Here is a 26,910-nt window from a genome sequence, read left to right as displayed (position 1 = left end):
CAGCTGAAAGAGGCGCGTTTGGGCCCTCAGTGGGCCGGCCCCAGCACTGAAAAATGGATGCTGTCAGGGAGAGGAGTGGCTTTCTCACAAATGAAGTGTGGAAACTTCAGGCCTTTCTGCTTGGTTACCCTGAGCAACACATTAGCTGCACATTAGATTCTTTACATTTTATCATCTGGTAAAAAAAAACCGTAGAGCTTTAGAGTTGTTCTCGTGTTCTTGATCATTTCAATGCTGTACTAAGTGTTGTTTTGGCCCTCCTTTGATTTTCTGTAATGAGAGCTGGATGACTTCATAAAGCGAGATTCCACAGTGATATAGCTGCTGCTCTCAGAGGTAAAAACAGGGAGGGAAAAGAAATATTTTGAGATGAAATCTTCATGTTCTTCCTCCAAACAGATGTTTTAAGGTTTGGTAGCATTTGAACGTTTGTGCTAGAACCAGTTTCAGATGGGACCAGGCCCAGATTTAACTTACACCCTCTATGTGTGATGTAATTGTAACCATGGCAACAAAACGAGAGAGAGAGAGAGAGAGAGAGAGAGAGAGGGAGAGATCAGCTGTTTCACTGTTTGTTCACTGATTTCCTGCTCTGCTAATGATGATCAGTTTCAGGTTTGATCTCAGTTGTAAACCTTTTCTAATTTTAAAGGGCCCATTTCTTTTTAAAGTGCACTGTACTCATTTTTTTTCTAATAAAAGAGTTTGATGTGGTATGTAACCCTGTTCAAGTTTCAAAAACATTAAGTTCACTCCCCAGGCCATATAAGGAAACTAAGCCTGCTTTGAAGTCATAGTTTTTGTGATGTCATAAAACTAACAAATTTATAAATCCACCTATTCAGCCTATGGCAGTTTAGTTTAAGGCACAGGGACAAAAACGCTGGTTTAATTGTAAGGGCTAAAGAGAAGTTGGAAAATATTTCTGGTACATAAAACCACACAAATGTTACAAGTGATCATATGGGGGGGATAAAATTCAACAAAAATGTAGGATATGGGCCCTTTAACTATTCACAATCTAGTTTCTCAAAAGCTACTCTGGGGAAAAATTTATTGTTAAGAAATATACACTATTATAGAGTCATTATGGAGTTTCCAGAATTTTTATCCAGCTCAAAATGGCCACACTAAGCTAAATTGTGTTGTAATTTTACTTGGTGCCTTTCTATAAAAAGGCTATAATAATTTAAATGACAACTTGCTGTCACAGTAATATCACACTGTGATTATTCCATATGATTATTGCCCTGTAATTTATGTGTATACACTAAAGGGTGCTAATGATAGATAATCACTGCTGTGAAAGAAATGTAGTCCCACATTAGTAAGATATCTCTATGGAGACTTTAATTACTGATGATAAGTACAAAGCAATTAAACATGAAATGAGAAATATGATGATATGTGACAGGTTTTAATGTAAAGACAGTTTCCCACGTAGTATTCTATTTTTTAAGCTTTCCTTGACTTGACTTCTACCTTGTGCAATTGTCTATGACCTATACCAAATACTGCTGCTCTACATGATGAAGACACGGCCCTCTATCTGTAACACAATCTTCCCGCAGGTAACTACAAATTGTTATGAAAAGCCCTGTAATGTAAAAAGTGTAAATGAAGTGTCACTGCTGAATAAGCGTAAGCGTTGGCCTATTTTTCCATCTGTTCTTCATGGAGCTCATTCTCGTACATAAATCCTCGTGCACACCACGTCATCGGCTCCGAAAACCTAAAGAATGAAAACAGAGAGAGAAATGTTTATTTAATGCTATGGAAAGATGATCTTTTCCTATTTGATCCTTCTTGGAGATACATGAGAGAATAGTACGTTCCTACTAGGGGTGTATCAATATCTAAATTTCACAATAAAATGTATATTCAATACAATGCACAATAAAATTTAACTGCCTCTCCACTGTTTTCTATTTAGTGGTTAAAACAAATGTCAATATTCTTTTTTGATGGATAGCCTACAAGAATCACTGTCTCTTACTTACTCCCTCACTGACTGACTGATGGGATGCCAAACTGCATAGTGCTAGCTTCCTGTTTCAAGCAGAGGCTATTACTATGAAATTAAGGTACGTCGATTTACTGAGATATTTACTGGGACTTCTTTACAATAAAACTACCCTTAGAATGGGTTGGCAAATGGTTTAAAACTAGTTTATTAATGGTTATTAATTAGGTCATAAACACAATAAAAACACTGAGCACATATAAGCAGTTATAACATATAAAAAGGGCAAAACTGAGCTGTCGTATCTGATGAATATGAATATCTAAAGATGCTGACAGGTTTAGTGGTGACTGATGGAGAAGACAACAAAAGATATATAACCAGCAAGATCTGAAGTTTAACAGTGTAGATGAATGTGGGATCACTATTTAGCAAGCCACAGGTCACTGTTGCCCTTTTTATTTATGCATTATAACTCTTTATGAATTATTTTGAAGTGTAAATACTGATGACCTAACTTTAAACCAGTTATAAACCCTTTATATGAGGGGTCTTCTTGTTAAGTGGTATTATTATTATTAGTAGTAGTAGTAGTGATAATGATCTAAGTGCACCATAGACACTTGCATGACAAATGCCATATAGCCAGTGGCAGGCCAGCAAAACTAGCCTTGCCTAGTCTTGATTTATTTTTTGTTTTTGGTCAAATTCCAATTCTCAGAAGACATTGTTTTTGTTACTGTGCCTTTGAGACGTATATGTAAATGACCTCTGTTCTGATTGGCTGCCCTGTACTGCGGCTCATTTCAAGAGCAAACCAGGCTGAAACATTACTTATAACTGTAGCGTGAAAGGGCAGAGTTACATAGCTGTAGGCCAATAGGCAGATATATGTGTATGTAAAAGCATTGGTTTTTCTAAAAGGCTGTTCGGCTGCTTCATTTCTATATGTGGATTGTATGGACTGAGAAGTGAATGGTACATTTTGAAATAATGATAAACATTCTGCACCGAACTCAAATGCACCCCTTAATATGCTTATCATAACGCCGAGTTCCTATCATATGTGTCTATAAAATGCTGTGTTGAGGTCTGTTGCTGCGCTCCACCACACAGTCACACATTTGATCTTATATCCTGCTCTGAGCTGAGACTACATACAGTCTGAGAGATGAACTGTCAGTCACGTCAGTGCGAGAGGGGAGGAAGAGTGGGCTGGTTTGACAGCTCGTTGCTGGCCTGCCATATTTATTGGAGTTTGAAAAGCACAGCAGGACAGAAACGGGGCGGCTGTCAGCGCCAAACGCCATCTGCGTCCCAGAGCAGGAAGAGAGGGCCGGCCCACCTTGTGCACACTTTAAAGAATTGGTGTTAAGACAGGCCATCTGCCTGGTGCAGCGGCGCCCTGGGACACATTAGTGAGAGGAGTGTCAGGGCCCTCCACGTCGCTAGCATTCCCCCACGTAACATGATCAATGAGGCCCATTAGTGCAGGCCGGACTGGGTCAATGCGAGGGGCTCAGAGTGCCAGCTTTATTACAGCAGATTCATCCTGAGGACACACATAGGGGACGACTTGGTGCCAAAATAATACAGTTTGACAGTTTCAAAATGTGTTATAGGTGAGTTATTTCTGTTTGGTTTACAATGCAATGTTACAAATATTTCAGTCAGATTACATTTGATAGATTAACCAGTGCTTTTAAGTATAATAAATAGGAAAGGAATATTATTTACTCAGTTACATTTATCATTAACAGGTAGTTTTGCACTTAATTCCATTATATTATGTTATTGACAGCATATGTACTGACTTTTGAACTGCAGTTCTGTAAGTATAAGTAATCAGTACTAAAATGTCATGGAAAACCAAATTTTCTTGCCTTTTTTCAAATAAAAATGCAAGCTATGAAAACATTTCAATACACAGTTGTATGCAAATGTCTGGGCCTGGTCAAATAACATGTTCTCTAAGTGAAAATAAGTTAACACATCCTCTACTGAGAACACACCTCTGCACATTTTAATGCACAATTACTATTTGCTGTATTTAACATATTGTGGAAAAAATAAAACACAAAATGTGGCCTGTATGCTGATGGAACGTCAGTGCAAACATTATTAGCATGCTGATATGATAATCTCTTAAAGGGGTCACATCTTACATTTTCTTGCATTTTATTATATTTCCCTAATATCAACACATCTGTGAGGTTTATGTACCTAAATCAGTCATAATTCATTTTCACCAGACCTTTTTCCAACCTCAAGCTAAACACTAATTAGCAACAAAACATGCATATTGAAAAAAGCAGTGCCCAAACTTTTGCATATGGCTGTATTTGCCTGTAAGAACAGAGCTCTTTACATAAATCACTCTTAAAGGCACAGTAACAAAAACAGCCAGTTTGATTCTAAGGGATAAGCAAAGGTTGAAAAATACTTCTGTAAAAATGTATTATGACTAACATAAACCACACATATGAGTATAAGTAGTTTTATGCTGCTATAAAACTATAAGTAGTTTTATGCTGCTATAAAACTTCTGTTCTTCTACTCAAGGTTGTAGTCACTATTTCACAGCCTTGACAATACTTTTATTTGAGTGTGGGTTGAGGCTGTTCTACCACCCCAGCATATTAATCATCTTATAAATATTCAGATTCATTTCTCACATCCTACTGTCTCAGGAACTGGGGTCTTCACTGGCCATTTTACTACTTACTTTACGATTTGGCAGGCACAAAATTAGTGAAAGGTGAGATAATCTGCCAATTTGCTGCTCAAACAAAGGTGCCAAAAAGGGTTCTTGGCACGGTGCCATAAAAGAACCAGTTTTGGTTCCCTAAAAACCTTTTGGTTCTTTAGTAAACTATTTTTTTTTTAAGTTTAAAAAATCTTCATGTAATATAAAAGTTCTAGGAAGAACCCTTAAATTGGTACAGAACCTTTCCTCACATCATGTGAAGATTCCTCATACTATTAAGAAGTTCTTCACACTCACAAATCAACTGTAGTTCTTTTCAGCATGGGGTAGACTGTAGAAATCAAACATCAACATCTTATCATCCCACACTAGGGACAAGGGATGCCTACCAACATTTACTTTATCTATATGAAAAATTTATGATAATATGTTTGTTTTATGTCGTGTGTGTCCTGTATTTTTGTATCTTGATCGTTTTTTGATTCGATTCTGATAAATAAAACCTACTGTTCTTACAGAAAATGAATGATTTCCAGACCAGAGCCTGAAATTTCCTGTAATCAGTCAAATACTTTGACATAACTATTCAGCAAATATCAATAAATGTCCTCCTGATGAAATGACTGACGAATAGAGGAACAAGCGAAGCATATAAATGTGCGGTCGCTCATTCATCCTGTCGTCGGAAGCTTCATTTCCCTGTCAGCTTGGAATTACTTTGATGTTGGCCGTGCGGATCAGGATTTGACTGGCAAACAGACGCCACTGACCCAAAACTGAGCTCCAATCTATCTTGAGAGTTGACGGTCGACTGTGCACTTACAGGTACAGTATCTGCAGTATTTCCTGGGGCAAGTCAAGACATGGCTTATCAACGAGTCATAGTACCGGCTGTGGAGAGGGGTCTTCACTTTGCAATGCACTACATTACATGAGCTCATCAGTGGAGAGGCAGTTAAGTGCTGTGTTCAGTGATTTACTGTAGTTTTATTAGAAACAGTGAAGGAATGCATTACTGTAGTACATTATTTTAATCTTTTTTTAACTAGAAACTAAATATTCTTTGATACAGTTCTCCAATCTGCATGGTCTGATCTTTATTATACTGAGGATCAGGCCAATCTACACATGCAATATGGGTCATGACACTGTAATAAATCTCATAGCTGTCCATCTGATAAATTCCCAAAGAGTCTCCCTCCCATTATCTCATGGATATGAATTGCTCTTATGCTGTGAATAAGCTGAAAAATGTGATACACTGAACGTACTTGATTCAAATGCATACTTACAGACTTCTGGCAGTAATTGTGTTGATCTAATATGTTGTATTCAGTGATACATATTTGAATCAAATAAATCCAATGCTTTCTTTGTTTAGTGTAGTTTCAGTGGATGCCCCTGTGATTTTAACATTTTCACAAGCGTCTTTGTTCAGCCTTACAAAAAAGCCTCTTTTTAGCTGATCACAGATACTTCATGAAGAGAGGAACATATTTGATGTCCCTCAGGGACTGCAAAGGCAGTAAAGGAGGAAATCCTCCTCTCCAGTAAAACTCTCCACTGGGTTATTAGTGCCATTTACTGTTGTCCATCTGGTCTATAAAACCAAACGGGCCAGATGTTTGCGAGATGCCACATTCTTGTGATTCAGACAGAAAAGCCATGAATGGGTGAAATCAGAGAAGTGTTTCTGATGGGCGCAACACACAGAACTGCATGGAATGTGCCTTAACCACTACCTTATGTTTGAGTCAAAGCTGAAAGTGCACGACTTGATCTGCCTTGAAAATCTAATGCTCGGGAGACGACGCTTGGAAAACTGCAAGCTGCATGTATTTTATCCCTTCGCTATTACATTGTAACACCAAGAAAAAGCTTTATGATCACATCCTAATTTGGTGCATTAAAGGAGAACTCCACTGATTCCTGCATAAATAAGTCATCAACATGTGAACAAAGTCATTTAGAGTGGTTTGATGTGAAATGCTCCATTCTAGAGAAACTTAACGAGTCAGAATTGTTCACAGTGGATGTGATGGGAACCAGGCAACTGCTCTAAAATGCCGCAAAAGATTACTTACATAAAGTCACTACTCTGTTGCAACTACATTGCCAGATGCCTGAGACATTGGTGATTGTCTTAGATATGATGTTTTGGCTTAAAATGTAGTTTTAAACTACATTCTTGGAGGAGAAGCACATGAAAGGCAAAATAATATCCAAAGAAAACTTTCTTTTTTTTTTTTTTGGTTTACCACTATTTTACTATTTTCAACATAACAGAAGATGTGATGGTGCATTGGTCATTTTGAATAGTAAAGAAAATGGCTATATTTGTGTTGTAGACATCACAACCCCTGGTCCCTATCACCACTGTAAAGAAATGGAGTTTTCTACCATGAAACTTTTCAAATCAAACCACTCTGAAGGTCTTTGTTTACATCTCCACCGTTGAATTACGCAGACATTCTGAATCTGAATGTCATTGGAATTCCCCTTTAAGTGTTTTCTGATCCTGATAAATGGAGCCCACTGTCAACTACAACAAATAATTGGTTTCCATGTGCATACACTTAGGCGTGGTACATAGACATTGTACAGCAAACAACTGTAACTCTCCTTCCGAAATGCTAGAAGAGTAGAGCAGTAAGCCAAGTGAAGAAATGTGCATGTGTTTCACACCAGTATGAATCAAATGATTATATTGTGCCATCCACTTCACATCTGTCAGTTACTAAAGATGATTTGAGTGAGGTGATGGGGTGTGAAAACTTTATCACAGGAAACAAAAGATAGAGATTTATAGGATGTTAGATTGGAAGAAGGAGCTTGGTCCACCTCCAAACAGTTATTTCATAACTCCATATTCTGAACATGCCCTTAAGCTGTGAATGGTACACAATGCTAAAGCTTTTGACCATGTAAAAGAAAGGTTCCTCACCAGAATGAGCTCGTCTCCCCTCAGCTCTCGAGTCCAGTATGTCTTCGGGCCATTTCCATCCAAAAGGGTCTGCCTACAGGTGATCTTATTCTCCGTCTCCCATGTGGCCAGACTCTGTGAACAACTTTAGGTTAGCAGTGCTGGACAGAAATAATGCTGGGCTGAGCAATGCAATGCTGGACTTAGTATCTAGTGAAATAACATGCTAGGGATTAAACAGCTGGAATGTCTGGTCTCTTTTACAGTTACTTTAAGCCCTTAAATGGTCAGGGCCTACCAGCAGGCCCGAAGTTTTTTTATACACTTCTCAGAGAGTTTGCATTGGAGTCCCTGTAGTTACTGAATAATAAACCTTAGTATGTAATAAACCTGGGATATTACAGGGTTAGATGTAGGGCCCATATCCTGGAAAGCTAAATTGCAATTTTTTAAATAAAAGCAATGTTAAAGGCTTAAAGTTTCAAAGTTTAGCTAACCATTCACCCTCCAGGGCATACAGTTCATACAGTCATATGCAAAAGTTTGAACACCCCAAGTCAAATGACAGATTTTGTTGATTTTTCATGCTTTGCTGAATTGATAATATATTATTTACACAAAACAAACTTAAATATCCAAATTTGAATGCACAATTTATATATTTTTTGCTGAGTTTAACATACTGGGGATACATTTTATGTTTTAGTGTTTTCCAATATGTTAAATTCAGCAAATAAACAGCAGCTGTGCATTTAAATGTAAAAAAGTTTGTTTTCTGTAGAGGATGTATACTTTAAGAACTCACTTAGAAAATCAACTAAAGATGTAATTTGACCTGTGGTGCCCAAACTTTTGCATACGACTATATGGAAACTAAGCAGCAAAAACAGCCAGTTAATTTATTGTGATCTCATGTCATGATCTCAACATGTATCCACCTATTTAGCCTACAGCACTTTAACCCAACCATTCACACTGAAGTTATAAAGAGCCAGTTTCAGCCAGTACTGCTTTTTGAATGAGGCACAATACAGGGCCAATCAAAGCAGAGGTCATTTACATATATCAGTCTTACAGGCACTGCAACAAAACAGCCTGTTTAATTAATGCCTACAGAGAGGCTGGAAAATTGTCATGTAAAAATGAATTATGACTGCCTTTGGTATATAAACCCACACAAATGTCATCAATGGATCTCAGGGGAACAAAATAAAATATAAGAAAAATGAAAGATATGGCCTCTTTAAGAGATCATGATATCAGCATATTAATGATGCTTGCTCAGCACATCAAAGACTTAAAGGCCATTGAAGTGTGATTCATAAGAGCACTGAGGAGAGGGCAGCATCGCAGTTGACCCTGCTTCATCACCACAGAGTGGCTGTGAGTCACTGCCATATTTCACCATCCCATAAAGCTCCGGAGAGGCCCCGAGAGCCCCGCCTTGGGCCTCTGAACTTTCCACAAGCTGTGGACTCCCAAACCCCATGGCAACTGGTCATCTAGTAGTTAAAATCTACAGTGCATTTATTATATTATACAATACTAATAACCTCTTACTACTAAATGTTAGAGTTGTGAAGCAGTGAGTGAAATAAATGCACTTATTACAAAAACACATGCTTATTCAGAGCCATGACTGTTGTTTTTTTATGTTGCCATAAAAAAATCAGCGGTCATAGAGGTTAGCCTGTAAAACTGCCTACCACCAGTCGGACCGCCATATGAAGATTTAGTCTGTGACCACCCTGTGCTTTCACAGCCACCTCCCACAGGTTGAGGGCCTCTGAAGGGGACTTTTTGGCCATAAAGTGACACCAGCAGTAGTCACTTTCTGCTTATTCAGACTCTTCAGGAGTCAGAACTCACATTAAACATCATGAACATTTAATAACTTGCATGAATTCTAGATATAGATCTATATCACAGAATAAACAAAGAGAGAGGATACTGAACCTCTAATGCTTATGGCTATAGCCTCTAATGAACTTTCTGAAAAACTACCCTGGTCCTGATGTTACAAAAAAAAAACAAAAAAAAAAAGAAATTGGCATTTAAAGTTGAATAAATTAGTATACTGAAAAAAGTAATGCACTAAATTTACTAAATTGAAATGTACATGATTTCCACATGAATACAATATATTACATCAACACAGTTAATGACAAAAGTGAGTAAACTAAAAAACAAAATTGTGTTGATGTATATTATTAGATATTTTATTCACAACTACAATCACTTTCATGTTCACATTTTTGCTTGAAACACAGAAAATATTTCATTAGTGTCACAACATATTTTCACATGCAAAATTGTATAATTATGTAACTATAATGAGCTAAAATAATTTATGAAATATATTTTAGGTTGAAGTGTTATTCAAGTCTCACACCTGTGATTTTAGTCTTCAAAAACTTTAAAAGAAGTAACTATTGTTGATCAGTGAATTATGTCATTTTTACTGTATAACTTTGTCCGGCCCACATTCATAAGTCCTTACTGCAACTCTGACCGGATGATCCAAAATAAGGCTTTATCAAAGCTAAACAAACATACTTTCGATATAAATATACATTAGCCATAAAGCACATGGACAAAAGTGTGGGAAACCTCATCTGGGTTCAAATAAAAGCAAAGAAGATCTTATATTTTAATATTTAGTATTTTCTGCATGTCCTTATTGCTTAAAACTACAAATATATCAGAGTTTTTTTGCTAAAGCTAATGTAGCAGGCCATGCTATTTGCCATTTATGCTACAAAATGTCTTTACCATGACGTTTCCTTACTTCAACAGGTCAGAGCAGTAAATGTAAATCAATTTCAGATTATATTTGCTATGCGCAATTTTTTGCTCATTATTTGGACAGAGTCACGGACACATCTTCATATACACATTTGAATAATATAAACTCAATGCATTACTTTTTTGAGTGCATGTTGTTTCTTATTGTACATAATCTGTGTCAGTTTTTGCGAGAAGCTCCTTCAATCTAGTAGATCAAGGGGTGAAGTTGTTCAAGTAAGTCTTGCTAAGTCTGCCTTTGGCCTGTCGGTGTACTGGCTTAGCATCAGACCAAAGGTTTGAGAAGCCAGACAGATTTGCACACTAGTGCTTAGATCTTAGTGTCCTTTCTGAAGTTCACTAGAAGGTCATGGGATGATCACATAAAGTTGTGATCAGAGAAGTAGACTCAGTATCATGGCTTTCAGTTTGAGTCATGTCTTACATCTTACATCAGTGATTGGTCATCATGAATAATCATACTAATTACGCTCAACAAAAGTCCATTCATAGTCATAAGGTATCCCAGTGCTCTACGATTACCTTGCATTTTCGCCCGTCTACTGTCTCCTCATTGAATTCCTGTCCAATCTGAAAGTTGATCTCAGTGGTCCTGACGGTTGTGGAGGTCTTTATGTAGAACTGCTCACCGTTCTGACGGATCTCCACTAGAGGCTTTGAGGCTGCAGCGCAGGCAACTTTTCTCAGCATGGCATTCACCCCTACAGAATATAGAGTACAGAGTAGACCATGAAATCAGCCTAAATTAGATTCCCAGAAAGGCAATAAGATTGTTTTAAATTGATTCCATTCCTTTGCAAATCTCAAAACAAGACTATTTACATTGTAACTAGAGTAAGTAGACTATATTTCAAGGTGGTTTGATCAAATTTTCCAGGAACAGTCATGTTCTTTGTACTGTGTTTCATCTCTTCTTACCATGTTGGCATAATTTCCTCCAAGATGGGTACAATTACATGATTTGTTTTGTCTCTGGCATGATTACTGTCTAGTCAGAGGGCATGGCTGAATAGCATTCGTGTTGCTTTTGTGTAATCGCTGAGGAAGAAAAATGAGAACTATGTGATGTGATTGACTGGCACTCGTTTTTCTCAGCCATAAGTCAGGCTCAGCACTCTTCCGTACACTCCACTGGTATGTACTTTTCTGCATAAAAAGTCATCTGGCCACCACAGAGCAGATCGTTATCAGCAGATGTGGCCAATATGGGGATGCGATGACAAGGTGTTGACTGGAAGGAATGTCTCAGCTCTTGGCTTCGTGTTCTCTTTGCAGTGCAATGGATCGCTACACGGACTGATTATCCACTGGCCTTCAGCACAAAAGGACTGGTATAAACAACTGAGTGAGTAAGTGTCTGGCTTACTTCCTGACCCCAATCATTATGGGTTCTCTCAAAGCTAGGTTCTTTCTTCGAAACCTGCATCCCTCCAAATTCTGGAAAGATCTGAGAGCCATTGTTTAGATCTGTAGTCTTCAATTTCCCAATTTAATTATTAGCTTTAGCCCTTTATTACATGCGTGTGCAGTAAGCATCCGTAGTCATCAACCCAAAAATCAGGATACGATGGTAACATTCTAAAAATTAATCATGCTAAAAGTGTTTTTTTTGGAGTGATGCCATTGAACAGCGGTTCTCAAACTGGTCTTCAGGAACACCCAGACAGTCCACATCCACCCCTGTGTGTTGAGAGCTGGCAAAGAGCAAGGCTTGAGTTACAATGCCATAGAAAAAACAAGTTCCTTTTAAGAACCTTTGCATGGAGCATTCCTCATAGAATCAGTTTTGTAAATGAGATGTGTGAGTTTGAAGTTCAAAGAACCTCCACATACTGTAATGGACCTGTACCAATTAAAGGTGTAGGAACCCTACATCCAAGCCAAGAACCACTGAAAGACCTTTATTTCTAAGAGTAGCCCATTGCTTTCATCATACATAATAAGTTTATCCGCCCGTACCTTGCACAATGCGGACTTCACCATTCCATTCTACAACATAGCGAAGTATACAGAGTTCGTTGCAATGCTTAGAATAATTTTTATTTTAATAAAATAAGCAATTTTAAGTAAAATAAGCAGTAACATTGTATGCTTTAGAGCACATATTTTTTTCTACCTCTAGCCTCCCAAGAACTCTAAAGAACTTTCTACACTGGAAATTTGAATAAGAATGAAACATGCTGCCAAAGAAACAAAGGAGTAGAAAAAATCAGGGCAGCAGGCTGAAAATAATAGTGATTTACTCTTCACACCACTTAATCCATGAATATGCTGCTGAAAAACCAAGAAGGCAGGAGATGTCACAGGCAAGACATAGAGGAAACAAATGACCACATGTGATCACAATGTATTCTTAATGCTCAAAGGCCCCTATGCGCTAGAACAAACGAGCCAAGAACTTACCGAGGGCTTTGAGAAGTTCTTCAAAGTTTTCACTGCTTTTCATCTTCCAGGTCCCTGCAAAGTTCGGCATCTTTATTTTTGCTCAGGTTTAGACTACTGGCCACCCTAAAAATGATGCAACCGTTTAGTCAGAATTCCTTTCTGGATGTTTATCTCTAATCTCAAAGCCTGTCCCTCTTTCCTTCTTATTTCCCTTGCTCCTTATTGTAGCCCTCTCATCCACCGTCTCAGCCGCTCTCTCAGTCTGCTGTGCTCATCTGGACCACTGCTGATAGTAAAGCCTCTGTGACGTGCCTCAGATGTCCCTCCCTCTCTCCTGGACAGATGCACTAGCTCACAGGAGAAGAGTCACAATGCTTTAATACCTCTTGCTTCTCTACCAAGATCTAAGATTCAGTTTGCACTAACTTTATAAGCCAGTTTACCAGGCAAAGATTATATGCATGAGCCTAGACTAAAAAGAATATGAGTAACTTTTGTAATGCAACTTAATGCAATAATAGGTTTATTTAATGTCTGGGTCCTGTATGGAATAATTTTATGAAATTGTTTACAACTGACCAGGAAGCTATGGGGACTTAAAAAAAAGAAAAAAGGAATTTCAGCATTAAAACTTTAAACAGATTTAAAAATTATAGACAAGAACATTTTCATCTAGACAGATAGATATATGGAAGATTGCAGGCTTACAGGATCAAACCCGTACAAGACATACTGTACTCTGCAAAAGTCAGAGATCACCCTTCATTTACTTCATTTCCAATCAAAATGGCCATTAAATACAAATTATTCATTTTTCAGCAGATGTTTCTAAGGAGATTACATGTAAGATAATCAACTTGTGTAAAAAAGGTGAAAGCCAAAAAAAATAAGTGACAAAATAACAGAAGTTTCCAAAATTAGAGTTCAAAAAATTATGATAAGCTGCAGAGAAAATGAGATTCCTAACAACTAAGCAAGATGTGGTAGACCACCGAAACTGTCCCCATCAGATAGACAGTGTAAAGCTTTCATCTTTGAGAGAGAGGAGAAGATCAAGCTCCACTCCTGCTTCAGATCTGAAAGACCTGCTATCCTCTGAGTCTGAGTCTGAAAGGATGTGTAGTTGTCAAGAAGCCCACTGAGACAAGTAAACAGACAATTGCAAATGAAATGTTCTCAGAAAAAAATAACTGACCACTACAGAGCCCTGCTTGTGACATCCTGTTTAAATAAAAATAATGCGTGGCCACAACTTAGTGAGGCGTGGGAACAAGATAATTAAGTCGTGGCCACGACTTAGTAAGGTGTGGAAATGAGATCCTAATGCTTGGCCATGGCTTAGTAAGACGTGGGAACGAGATCCTAATGCGTGGCCATGACTTAGTAAGGCATGACCTCGTTTCCATGCCTTACTAAGTCATTGCCACGACTTCATTATCTCGTTCCCACATCTTAATAAGTCGTGGCCACGCATTAGGATCTCAGTCCCATACATTAATAAGGTGTGGCCACCTTATGAAGGGTGACCTCTGACGTTCCTACAGTACTGTAGATATATTATGAAAGATAAAGCTTACAAAGCGACTTAACACTGTGTGTTAGTGAAAGTGTGCTTTAATGTATGTGAGTATTTACAGATGATATAACTGGAGGAGCCCTTGATGAGATTTTAAAATTAATGCTGGACACAAATATTATTCACATGTAGCGCTGTTCCAGCTGTGATAAAGCAGAATAATAACATTATGTCTGAGAATCCTTCTCTTATTATTAAATATCTCAGGGCATTATGTAAATAAGATTGTGAGTGGAAATAATAAATAAAATAAAATGACTGCATACCATTTTCATTGGTTACTGTTTTCCCTCAAAGCCTAAAGGACTAGTTTTCCAGACATGTATTAACTTTTGGGCTGAATTACAAAATCAGGTTTCATTGGGCCAGGCTTATACAGTGTCTGGAAAACAATCTGAAGTCATCGTGTTGGGAAGTCTCCCTGTGCCATTGTGGACATGTTCTTAATACATTTCCCATGACAAACAATTTATCCTGGTCCTGGGTCCCACCTCCCTAGCACATGGAATGGCCCAGGAGAAAGAAGAAGAAACAGAGGGGGAGAGAGAGAGAGAGAAATTGAGGCCCACCCTCTTCTCCTGTCTGATTCCTTTTCTGACGGCACTTCATTTATCTCCTTGACAAAGTGCCTTCTGGACAGCGGTTGATAATTAATGTAGAGGGAGGCCAGAGAGCACTTTGTCTTTCCCCCAGGAAGCGTCCGGGAAAAGGAAAGCACCCATCCACTCCCCAACGCACCCTTGTCAGACGCTGTTTGCCCCATCAATCAATGGGTTTGATTCGGGCCTTCAGTTGCTTCTCGTCTGTGCGTTTTCTCCCTTGTCTTTTAAAGAATGGAGTGAATGTAGTATGATTGTGGTCTACAGAGTGACTGCTTTTGCATATTTAGCATGGAGAAGAGTTTCTGTTAAACATTTTGGTTAACAGGTAGAGAAATATAGGTTAGAACTCACAATAAACATTTGAAGTTTTATTTTCTTGAATACATTTCAGATATTTTAATAGCTGAACTTATTAACTGGTTGTGCCACTATGAGCAGCAACATTTGGAGCCAAACACTTTCTTTTACTGGAGATCAGTTCTTCACATGCTGTAGAGAAATTTTGGCCCACTTTTCTTTGTAAAATTGCTTAATTCAGCCACACTGGAGGGCCTTTGAGAGTGAACTGCCCATTAAAGTTCCTGCCACAGCATCTCAAAGGTGTTCAAGTTAGCACTTTTTACTCGGCCTCTTCAAAACCTTCATTTTGTTAAATTTGAGCCACTGAGAAGAGGACTCGCCCTTGTGCTTCGGATCGTTGTCTTGCTCTACAATCCAATTGCGCTGGAGCTTTAGATCACTGACTAATAGCCACAGATTCTCCTACAACATTTTCTGGTAGAGAGCAAAATTAATGGTTTTGTAAATTATTGAAAGTCACTCAGGCCTTGAAGCAGCAAAGCATCCCCACACAGCACACTACCACCACCATGTTTGGCTGTTGACCCTACGTTCTCACTGCGAAATGCTGTTAGCTTTAGCCCAGATGTAATGGGAGTCCTGTGTTCCCATCCCAATATGTCATTATTCGAAAAGTTGTGGGGTCATCAAGGTGTTTTTTGGCAAAAGTTCTTTTTGTTCCTCTTGGTTAGCAGCATCTTCACTTTGCAACTCTCCCATGGATCCCATTTTTGCTCAGTCTCTTTCTAATGGTGGAATCATAAATGTTGACCTTATCTGAGGCAAGTGAGGCCTGTAGTTCCTTCGAGGTTCGTCTTCTTAAAAAATGTACCATTCTTCCATGCTTTCTTCATTTGGAGATAATGGCTCTCACTGTCATTCGCTTTAGAAGTGGCTTTGTAACCCTTTCCAGACGTATATATTTCAATAACTTTCTTTTTAATCTCTTCCAGAATTTCTTTCAATTGTGCATAGTGTGCTGCTTTTAGTCTACTTCACATGACTGAAAAAAGTGATATACATGATATAAAAATTTCCGGCCTGGCAGTAACCAAAAAAACGAAATGATCATTTAAAAACTGTATTTCATGTTTACTCAGGTTGTCTTTGTCTTATATATGATATTTGTTTGAAGATCTGAAACAAATGTCTCAAATATGCAAAAATCAAAGAAATCAGGTGGGGGCAAATATTTTTTCAAGGCACTGTACATTATGTGTTTAATCATTCTCATTTTTAGGTTTATTCAGAAACACATGGCATTTCTAAATAGTGTATGTACTCACAGTAAGAACACAATGTGTCTAAACGCAATTTCTGAAAGCTTTTAGTCATATCTGACAGGTCTCAGCTGGAACTTACATACGAAATCTTCAGATTAAATCACAAGCCAGTCATCGACAAAGGCTACACTAATGGTGGGCATCCATCACATGTGAGTCACCAAAGAAAGATGTGACCTTCTGTGTCAAAACCTTATCTCCTAATATCACACTTATTTAGCTCCCATGCTCTTTGGGGCATCTGTTATTGCCATTGTCCTTATTTAGTTGTTCTCTGTGTTCTCTGCTGTATGCTGGACTCCCAGGGGGGAGAGCCCGAGGCCTGGGCCTTTCATGGCACAGATGCCCTGATACAGATTGATTTGGTGGAGAGGAGTATCTTAAAGCTTGATCATTAGTCTGTGCTGACCTTAGGCTGATTACCAAATGAGACATCAGGCCGCTGTGCAATCCTTTACAGTACCAATATATCCTACACTGTAAATCCAAATGTTCAGGTTTTTTGTAACACTTTTTAAACGCATCAGTGTTTAGTTGAGCTGTTCACCTATTTGAGAAGTTAGACAGCAACAATGTTTAAAATCTAAACACCACTGATTATCATATCACAAAATACCAAATACCAAATACCAAAATTATCATGTCACCAAACACCAGTGGGTATGAGAAATATCAATCAACTGACTAATATAATATTAACCAATTAGTGCTGGGCAATCTTGCAAAAATTAAATATTACAGTATTTTCTGGATGTATCAATGTATCGGATAATATTTAACTTAGGAAGCATTAATAAAGTTAGTTTTGATTAGACTGTTTTGTTCTGCTTTCTTCACTTGAAATGACACGAAAAGGAAATTTATACAGCATTGTAAAATTTAACCAGAGAGAAAGGATATTTACAGAAGGGAAACCTAGTATTAATGTATTAATAAAATCATTTTTATGTGTTTGAACTGTTCTTATGTACAAATCTCAATGACACTACACTTAACTGTCAGCTTCTGGATACCATGTGTAATAATAAGAATAAATAAAATTCAAAAATAAGCTAAAACTTAGCAACAGTCACGCTGCTATTATATGGTTGATATAATATTTATCAAATATATCGATAGAATATAACTAAAAGTGAAAAGCAATATCATGGTATGTCAATATCACTAGAATAGACAATACATATATTGCCCAGCACCGTAACCAGTATCATGATGTTTCACCTCCCCCTCCCAACACCCCCCAACTATCATTGAGAGAAAACACTCAGCTAGCTCTGAGACCCTCCCTGATACCATGTTGCATTTGGAAATACATCAAGGTACAGAAGGAACTGTGTTATGGTTTTTAATACTTGTTGATTTTAACATTGGACTTTTATCTTATCAACCAGCTTTTCTCTGTTTGTCCTCATATAGGGAAAAAACTCAGCTGAACCCCGTGTCTCATTTAAAACGTGACAGAAAAGTATTTAAAACGAAACACCTAGATTTAAAGTTTATATTAAAATGTATTTACAATTACAAAGCAATTCAACAAATCACTTTAACAGTTCAGGCAGAATCTTCATGGTTTATGTTGTTTGGGCCACAACAGCAAAATAACTTACTGCTCCAATTTACTTCCCCCAAAAGTAGCATATTATTCATATATTACTATATTAAGTGCGCATTATGTTCTAAATTTATATTCAAAACAACAGAACAGAGAATAGAGAAATGATCATATTCTTTCTGCATTAGTGCATCAGCACTTTCTTCGCCTGCAGTTTACTGACAAAGCATTTTGTCACCAGCCTTTCATTCAGACTATGAAATAACGGTCTGCAAATATCTTAACACCTCTTTAGCTGCATAAGTGTTCTTCCGTCTTCATCTCAGCTGGAACAACACATACATGTATGTTTTTAAAATGACTTAAAATGATTATTTATCTCTAATTACATTGTATAAATATATTTATAATCAAGCACAAATTGGTGAACCCACACACTGGACTGCACTGACAAGGATTAAATTAAGCAAATTTTAGAGCTAATCACGGATTAATGAGTTTATGTTGTGTTGCACTAACATTTTTAAACACACTGAATTTGCCATTTTGGAAATTTAAACGACCACAGCTGCAGGTTTAAATTATTAAAAGTTCATCTAAAATTTGTTCCCTGTAAAAGAAAAATAGAATGCAAAATGATGGTTTAAATGTAATTCTGATTATTATTAAACTGGTTTGAAGTTCAGTATAACAGGATTAATATAGTCATATGCTAATGTTTGATTTTCTAAGTGAAAAAAAAAAAACACACCCTCTACAGAGAACAAACTCAAATATGCCATTCTTCTGCAAATTTTAGTGCACAATTTCTACTTAACACATTTTAACATCAAAAATGTGCCATAACTTATTCCCAGGCCACAGTTTATGTCTTATTTTTTTCGAAGTGTTAAATTTGGCAAATAAACAGTAATTGTTCTTTACAATGAACTGTGTTCTCTATAGAGGACATGTTAACTTATTTTCACTTAGAAAATCACCAAAGCGTGTCATTTGACCAGGGGTGCCTAAACTTTTGCATGTAGATAGACTTTGATTCCACCCAAAGTCCTTGTTCTCAGTCCATGTTGACGATATTGTTGTTTAGATCTGATGCAAGTTTTATAAATTCTATAAATTTTCCTTTTTTCCATTGCTAAAATCTTTGGGGTGCTCCTTTTCTGCTGCAGCGGTAACCCTGCACTTTCCTCTGGGATTATTAACGTTTCTATCTATATGATATAATGTGAGGTGCCACAAAGCACATTTCCCACCAGGCATTAGAGCAGCAAGGGACTGGCTCTGAGAGCTTAGGCATTAAATCAGAGGAAAGTCCATTCAGCTGAGACAATTTCATAAAACAGCACCACAGGAGTCTGTGCAGTTGCTGAGAGGCTAAACCTGCACTTCACTGCCCGTGTGCTCTTTGTGGCTTTGAGCTTGACTGTGTGTGCTTTAGGGAGAAAGAATGACCTCATCAGATGTTGAGAGAATGGATTTGCTTTGACAAAGTGTTTGTATTTGTGTACGCATTCCTGAGATGAAACGCCTCATATTCCACAGCTTTAACTACTGTTTTGTTTTAGGGAAAGCAGGCTGTGCACACAAGATCAAAACAGTAATTTTAAATGAAGACCCAGTGAAAAGAAAATTAAACTGTGTACTGATGTTCTATTAGTGCTGCAGTAGCATAGATTGATGTTATTACTCTTTAAATGGAGTTGTATTACAGGGGAAATCCACTAATTTCAATAAAATTGTTAACATGTAAACAACAAATTCCATGGTGGTTTGTTGTGACATGCTCCTTTCTAGGGAAACTAATCAAATCAAGAAATGTTCACAGGTGATGAGAGAAACCAGATGTCTGAAGCGTTTAATGTCTTTCAAAGCTACCTAATAGAAAGTTATTGCACGAAATAGTTACAAATACTGTATATCCCCTGATATCTGACACATTGAGTTAGTTCTGCAATAAGGTTGTGGCCTTACATATATCTATTTATCTATCTATCTATCTATCTGTGCGTGTGTATGTGTGTGTGTATATATATATATATATACCCACACACATACACACACACACATCAGGCATAACATTATGACCACCTCCTTGTTTCTACGCTCCATTGTCCACTCAGACCAGCGCAACACACACTAACACACCACCACCACATCAGTGTTACCGCAGTGCTGAGAATGATCCACCACCCAAATAGTACCTGCTCTGTGAGGGTCCATGGGGGTCCTGACCAGTGAAGAACAGGGTAAAATGGGACTACAGTTTGTAATTGTAGAACTACAAAGTGCACCTATATAGTAAGTGGAGCTGATAAAATGAACAATGAGCATAGAAACAAGGAGGTGGTCATAATGTTATGCCTGATCAGTGTGTGTATGTGTGTATATATATATATATATATAATTTTTTTTAATCCATTTAGGCAGAGAGGTGCACAAGCAATAATCCGCCGGTTATATATGACGGTTGGTAAATTAGGCCCATTACATACAAAAACCCAAGACATATGCAGGTTTTAGACAGAATAAAATATTATATAACATTTGTGTTGGGAACACCTTAGTGTTCCTATTACTGCCACTGAGTCAGCAAGGTACATTATTTCACATCAAATCACTCTGAATGTGTTTACATCTCAACAACTTGCTTTATGCAGAAATCTTGAAAAATTGGTGGAATTCCCCTTTAACTCCGCTTACAACTCCAGTGTGCAGTCCATCTGCACTCTAGTGGCCATATGAAGTAGTGCTACAACAGTCTGAATCTCTAATCTCTACTCATGTGCCCTTGAGAAACTGAACATTACATAGATACTCAGGAATGACTGAAGGAGGTGCACTGCATGTTCTGGTTAGAAGAAAGGACGTCCATATGAGTCACACTGTTAATAACCGTTATACCGTTAAACTGTTTCTTTAAGCTCAAGGACTGAGACATTTTCAAAGGTGATGTACATTTAGTGCATTCAGATACAATCACAATCCCACACGTTTCCATTTACTCAACCTGGCAACATTGCATATTTTCCTCACACATCCTGTGCAACATGTACGCTTTCGCTGATCACATGATCATTTTCCACTGAGCTTTGGCAACTTAATCCCCATCAGAGCAGGAGAGAACAAAATGAGGCTTAAATGAAATGAAATGAAAGACACTGTTCACACATTTGGAAATGACACTTACAGAAGAATCTCAAGGAGCAAATTATCCAGTGCACCACAGAACGCAAAGTGGCAGAAACAGGTAGCAGGTACCGTTAGCAATAATCTTAAAATGAAATTACATACAACCACACACACAAACACAAACACACTGATCAGCCACAACATTAGAACCACCTCCTTGTTCCTACTGACTTTTTTTTTTTTAACTAGCTTTCACCGTTATTCAATGAACAGGACCCCCACAGGTCCACCACACACCATGTATTATTTGGGTGGTGGATTCTTCTCAGTACTGACGTGGAGGTGGTGTGTTAGTGTGTGTTGCGCTGGTATGAGTGGATCAGACACAGCAGTGCTGCTGGAGTTTTTAAACACCTCAGTGTCACTGCTGGACTGAGAATAGTCAAAAACATCCAGCCAACAGCGTCCTGTAGGCAGCATCCTGTGACCACTGATGAAGGACTAGGGGAACACAAACTGTGCAGCAACTTAAAAGTTAAAGTTCCTAACTCCACAGGGTGGACCAACAAGATAGCTGTGTCTGACATAGTGGACAGTGAGTGGACACAGTGTTTAAAAACTCCAGTAGCACTGGTGTGTCTGATCCACTCGTACCAGCGCAACACAAACTAACACACCACCACCACGTCAGTGTCACTGCAGTGCTGCGAAATAATACCTGCTCTGTGGTGGTCCTGTGGAGGCTCTGATCATTAAAGAACACGGCAAAAGGGGGCTAACAAAGTATGCAGAGAAACAGATGTGCTACAGTCTGTAATTGTAGAAGTACTAAGTGCCCCTATATGGTAACTGGAGCTGATAAAACAGACAATAAGTGTACAAAAACAACGAGTGTACAAGGAGGTGGTTTTGATGTTACAGCTGATTGCTGTATATTATATTTGCCGCCCCAATGAAACCAAGAAAATGATTCAGCATTTGAAAAAACACCTGAAGTACTACCTAGACGGTAACAAAAATAAATTAAAAGTCTTAAAATACCAGTAAAATTAACATTTTCCCTCTTTTCTGATTAAATACTTTGCGAGTTCCTCACAAACCTGAGCAGCATTTCCCCACATAAAACCAATACAGTATTCCATTATTGCGATATCAGATTAATCCATAAAATATACCCTACAAATCAAATATAAAATACCTCCAAGACACAAAAAACATGCCAAAAGGCAGCAAGGTTGAAAGGCAAAATCTGAAACGGATGAGATGCACAAAGGGAGTCACTGAGGAGAGACACACAACTGCTCTACCAGTGCCTGGAATCCACAAGCTCTGGACGAAGGCTCAGTTTTTTTAGGGTTTCATAACCAACGACCATGACTATTGCTGTGGGAGTGGAGGATATGATGCGAGCAGAGAGGCCCTTGGTCATCCCCCAGAATCCTTCTTCTCTGATCAGCTGCTTGAAAGTTTCAATGACTGAAGTCCTGCCTTCGACCTGTTGAAGATACATAGTCTGAATGAAATCCTGCAAATGCTTCGGTGTCAAAGTTATTGGCAAAACTTGCACTATATGGCAAAAAGTTTGTAGACACCCCCTCTTGATTTCTAATGAAATTAAGACTATTAATAGGTAACAGACAAATATTTGGACAAAGCTGTCTATAAATATTTGGACATAGAGTACATTCTGTAATTGGACTATGACCAGCTCTTTCAGCTCTATTTTCCAGCACACAGGATATGAAATGCACAACAATAGACAATTCTGTAATTCTGTCACTGTATAATGAAATACGAGTCACTGCATAATGAAATAAAGACATTACTGCAAGGAAATTACCTGAACCCTCGCTCTAACCACATCCATTGGATTGGTGACAGTGGAGGCAGTGGCAGCTGCCAGAGGTCCAGCCATGGCTTGGAGTATTAAATGTGGGCAGTCACTCGGTGCCATTTTGGACAGCTGTTCTGTGGAGAAAAGGAAAAAGATACATTATAAGTGTTTGAGGACAAGCTGAATCTTCTTAGGGACAAAGCTTCTGTGGATTACTGTTTTCATATACACAACTAAAGCAGTTCACTCAGCTAGTCCGTTTTTGTATTATTAAAAAAGACTTTGGCTACATATTCAGAAATGCTGTCACATGTAAAAGATCATTCAGTAACAAAATTACTTAATAAAAGAGAAAAGACAAAGAAAAAAAAAAGAAAAAATTAATGTTTTTTGCAAAAAGCATATTAACCATTCAGAGCAGTTCTTACCTGCATAAAAGTGGTAAAAAGGCCACCAGACTGCACTGTTGGGTATGTATGTGAGAAGAGACGCCACATATCCTCGGTAAAACCCACGGAACCCGTCTGCCGCAAAAATCTGAGCTATAATGTCTCTGGTCTGACCAAAAGTGACTGTGTGCTTTGCTCCCGATGATGCTTTGGGTTTGACCTTGAAGCGTGTTAGATGTTCCCCTTGGCCCTGCATCATGAGCTGCTGCGAGATCACATCTATGGGCACAGTGATGCTCTGGGCCACTAGTGACGCCGACCCTCCTGCTACCAGTGACTTAAGTGTGTTATCCTTAGAGTAGTTGGAGACATACTTCCTCACCAGTTCATATGTAGTGATGTATGCCTGGCCAGATATGAGAGTGAATGTGTTGACCATGAAACCCCTGTAAAGGCCCCTCACACCCTCAGCTCGCAGGATCTTCCGGAAGGCGTCATAGGTCCCAGTATAGAGAGATTTCCCTTTCTGTACCTGCAGCCTGGTGCGGATGAGCATGGCTGGATAGACAGTGGCACGAATGGTCATGGTCATGAACACTCCAAAAGAGTAGAACTTGCGCTTGTCCAGGTCCTCCCATTCTATGATCTGGATGTTGCGTTTCTGCTGCATGGTTCCTGCCTGAAGCACCCAGCATCAGCCCCAGGCTTCTATGCTAGAAAACAGTCATTTGGAAGTCATTACAGTTATGTTTTTTGAACACTTACGATGGCCCTTATGTTTACTGTAACTTATGTCTCTGAGGTCTAGTGGGCAGTAGTTCGACATTAACATAGGATAACACAGTGGTGGTGATAGGAACCAGACATCTGAAGCGTTTTAATGCCACTAAAGCCACCACACAGAAAGTTATTACATTATATGGCTATGAAGATGCTGACTGATGTCTGAGACACTGTTTTACTAAGGTTTTATGGTAAAGATTTGGCCTAAAACATAACTATATTTTTAAAAGCCCTTCATGGCAGAGGGGTACATTCAGGGCCCTGTGAGGCAAAATAGCCCCCAAAGAAAACTTGTTTTTCCATATTTATCACTTATGTTTGCATTATCAACACCACACTTAAATATATAAGAAAAAACATGTAGGTTGGTTTGGGTAGTAAATAAAATAGCAGTTTTTGCGTTGTGTACATGGTGACCCTTGGTTCGTTTCACCACCACTATAATGAAATATAAGTTGGATAAATTCTCTAAAATGAAATCATTTCACATCAAACTACTCTGAATGACTTTGTTTACATCTCAATGACTGAATTACAAAGAAATTCCCATGGTTTAATTCAGTGGTTTAAAGCTAAAACGTTTGATTTCTCTCGACCCGTTTAGCATTATGTTTCCATTAGGCTAACGTTACCTGGCTAACCTCCTCAACTGACGTTACCAGTAAACGAGAGTTAGCCAGTTAGCTAGCTATGCTAGGAAATATCGGAAAAAAGCTAACACAAAACAAACAGCACCAAGCAAAACTATTTGTAACGTTAAAGTAAAGCAACCCACGATCCATATTCACTTCTAATTTCAGTGCTGGCTGGTCTGTGGGGTCTGTCTACGTTGGCTAGCTAGCTAACATTTAGTTAGCACGGCTAGTTTTTAAGGAAGCTGAATTCAGCCTCTCATTCGACAGCTTCTTGCTCTAATTTTTCCGTTCCACCTTAAATGGTGCAGCAGCGGTTACATTCTGGCGTCTGAGGCGAAGGTTGCGAAGAAGAGGCGGACTTCAGCTTCCTTAGTTTGTATGGGGAAGAGAAACGTCAGATAGCCTGTACACTGTATCACTGTAACAAGCTGTACAAACACGAACCGAGAGAAACCTTACCGCGCAGCAAAACACACGCTTTAATTCAGTTTCATCGCAGAACTGTGCCTTTCCATTCCAGGTCATGTAATTATTTAGAGGGGGTCATCTGCGAACATGTTCTCCTTTACCGGCTAGCAGCATAATGTCATACCAAACCCAGCGACCAATGGCTTCTTCTTCTCCTTCTTCAGGTTAGGCGCCTCGTATCCAGACCTGTATTGGCGCCCTCTTTTTCCTCTCGCCAGGGGCGTAGCTAGAGCTTATGCAACGGGGTGGTCAGGTAAGACCCAGGGATTTTGTTGGGGCGGCACACTGCAATTTGTTTTATATGTTACTGTATTAGAATGACATTTAAATAGATGCGTTGGTTTCTTTACATAACTAAATCTGTCCATCATTTCCACATGAAAAAAATTGTATATTACGGAGCCCTGTTGGTGACATCCTGTATAATTAAAAATAATGCATGACCGCTCCTCATTAATGCGTGGGAACGAGATCCTAATGTGTGGCCGCGACTTAGTAAGACGTGGGAACGAGATAGTTAAGTCCTGGCCACGACTTAGTAAGGCGTGGGAACGAGATCATGCCTTATTGAGCTGTGGTCAAGGCTTAATTATCTCATTCCCACGCCTTACTAAGTCATGGCCATACATTAGAATCTCGTTCCCACACCTTACTAAGTCATGGTCACACGTTAGAATCTCGTTCCCACACCCTACGAAGTCATGGCCATGCATTATTTTTATTTATTCTTATGTTTTTACATCAATACAATTATGGCCATAAGTAAACTGAAGACAAAACTGTGCTGCTGCTGACATCCCGTATAAATAAAAGTAATGCTTGGCTATGACTTAATAAGGCATGGTAACAAGATAATCAAGTTATGGCCACGACTTAGCAAGGTGTGCGAATGAGATCCAAATTTATGGCCTTGACCTAGTAAGGCATGGGAATGAGATCATGCCTTATTAAGCTGTGGTCAAGGCTTAATTATCTCATTCTCACACCTTACTACGTCATAGCCACGCATTAGGATCTCATTCCCATGCCCTACTAAGTCGTGACCATGACTTAATTATCGCGTTCCCACACCTTAGTGAGTTGTGGCCGCACATTATTTTAATTTATACAGAATTCACGAGCATGGCTCTGTAAAACCATGTATTTCAAAGAAGTAAATTAAATGCATCAATTTTCACAATGCAGAAAAAGAAATGAGTTAGCATGACAAATGATTATAGCCGACTAATTTTCGATACTTAACGCATCTCATCATTGCACAGCCTCCTTCATAATGTCACAGAGCAGCACTGCTGAAGGGAGCCAACACACATTCACTCGCCTGTTTCCTCAACAAATTAGTCTGTCACAGCAAGATATGCTAATTATTAAATGCAGCATCATCAGATTCTTGTAACTGACTGGTAACTCTGATGGCAAATTTTCACCATACAGCATGATAGATGCTTTATTAATGATAGCTGATTGATGGCTGACTGTCTCACTTTCTATAACTGAAGATGGCCACCGCTGCCCCTTGGGTACACCTCTGCTTCTC

The 26,910-nt window shown here is 38.6% G+C and overlaps 2 protein-coding genes across 4 annotated transcripts; both read right to left on the bottom strand.

Moving 5' to 3' along the window:
- Positions 1–1,328: 1,328 nt before the first annotated feature.
- Positions 1,329–12,913, bottom strand: crabp1b (cellular retinoic acid binding protein 1b). Its single transcript, XM_036583918.1, has 4 exons — positions 12,802–12,913; positions 10,921–11,099; positions 7,615–7,728; positions 1,329–1,732 (listed from the first exon to the last, which is right to left on the bottom strand). The coding sequence occupies exons 1-4, from the start codon at positions 12,869–12,871 to the stop codon at positions 1,682–1,684; spliced, it is 414 nt and encodes a 137-aa protein (XP_036439811.1). The 5' UTR covers positions 12,872–12,913; the 3' UTR covers positions 1,329–1,681.
- A 7,670-nt stretch (positions 12,914–20,583) lies between these two features.
- slc25a44b (solute carrier family 25 member 44b) lies at positions 20,584–25,574 on the bottom strand. 3 transcript variants are annotated; one of them, XM_036584385.1, is made up of 4 exons: positions 25,365–25,574; positions 23,527–24,195; positions 23,105–23,232; positions 20,584–22,759 (listed from the first exon to the last, which is right to left on the bottom strand). In XM_036584385.1, the coding sequence occupies exons 2-4, from the start codon at positions 24,155–24,157 to the stop codon at positions 22,568–22,570; spliced, it is 951 nt and encodes a 316-aa protein (XP_036440278.1). In that variant the 5' UTR covers positions 24,158–24,195; positions 25,365–25,574; the 3' UTR covers positions 20,584–22,567. The 3 variants fall into 3 exon arrangements, with proteins under 3 accessions (XP_036440278.1, XP_036440279.1, XP_036440276.1); XM_036584386.1 differs by lacking the exon at positions 25,365–25,574 and adding an exon at positions 25,046–25,344 and having other exon boundaries at positions 23,527–24,200; XM_036584383.1 differs by having other exon boundaries at positions 20,589–22,759; positions 23,527–24,200.
- Positions 25,575–26,910: the final 1,336 nt, after the last annotated feature.

The sequence above is a fragment of the Colossoma macropomum genome, unplaced genomic scaffold (assembly GCF_904425465.1).
Source record: "Colossoma macropomum unplaced genomic scaffold, Colossoma_macropomum, whole genome shotgun sequence".
Taxonomy (NCBI): Eukaryota; Metazoa; Chordata; class Actinopteri; order Characiformes; family Serrasalmidae; genus Colossoma; species Colossoma macropomum.
Note: the sequence above shows the minus strand (reverse complement) of the source record. Positions and strands in the feature narration are given on the sequence as shown.

Bases quoted from the DNA above. Each gene is read 5' to 3' on its own strand.
- crabp1b (XM_036583918.1), bottom strand. From the start codon at position 12,871: ATGCCGAACTTTGCAGGGACCTGGAAGATGAAAAGCAGTGAAAACTTT. The intron at 11,100-12,801 runs GTAAGTTCTTGG...TATATTCTGTAG, and splicing joins AGAACTTCTCAAAGCCCTCG to GGGTGAATGCCATGCTGAGA. The intron at 7,729-10,920 runs GTAATCGTAGAG...AGTTGTTCACAG, and splicing joins TAGACGGGCGAAAATGCAAG to AGTCTGGCCACATGGGAGAC.
- slc25a44b (XM_036584385.1), bottom strand. From the start codon at position 24,157: ATGCAGCAGAAACGCAACATCCAGATCATAGAATGGGAGGACCTGGAC. The intron at 23,233-23,526 runs GTAAGAACTGCT...TTTTCTCCACAG, and splicing joins TTTTTACCACTTTTATGCAG to AACAGCTGTCCAAAATGGCA. The intron at 22,760-23,104 runs GTAATTTCCTTG...TATCTTCAACAG, and splicing joins TGGTTAGAGCGAGGGTTCAG to GTCGAAGGCAGGACTTCAGT.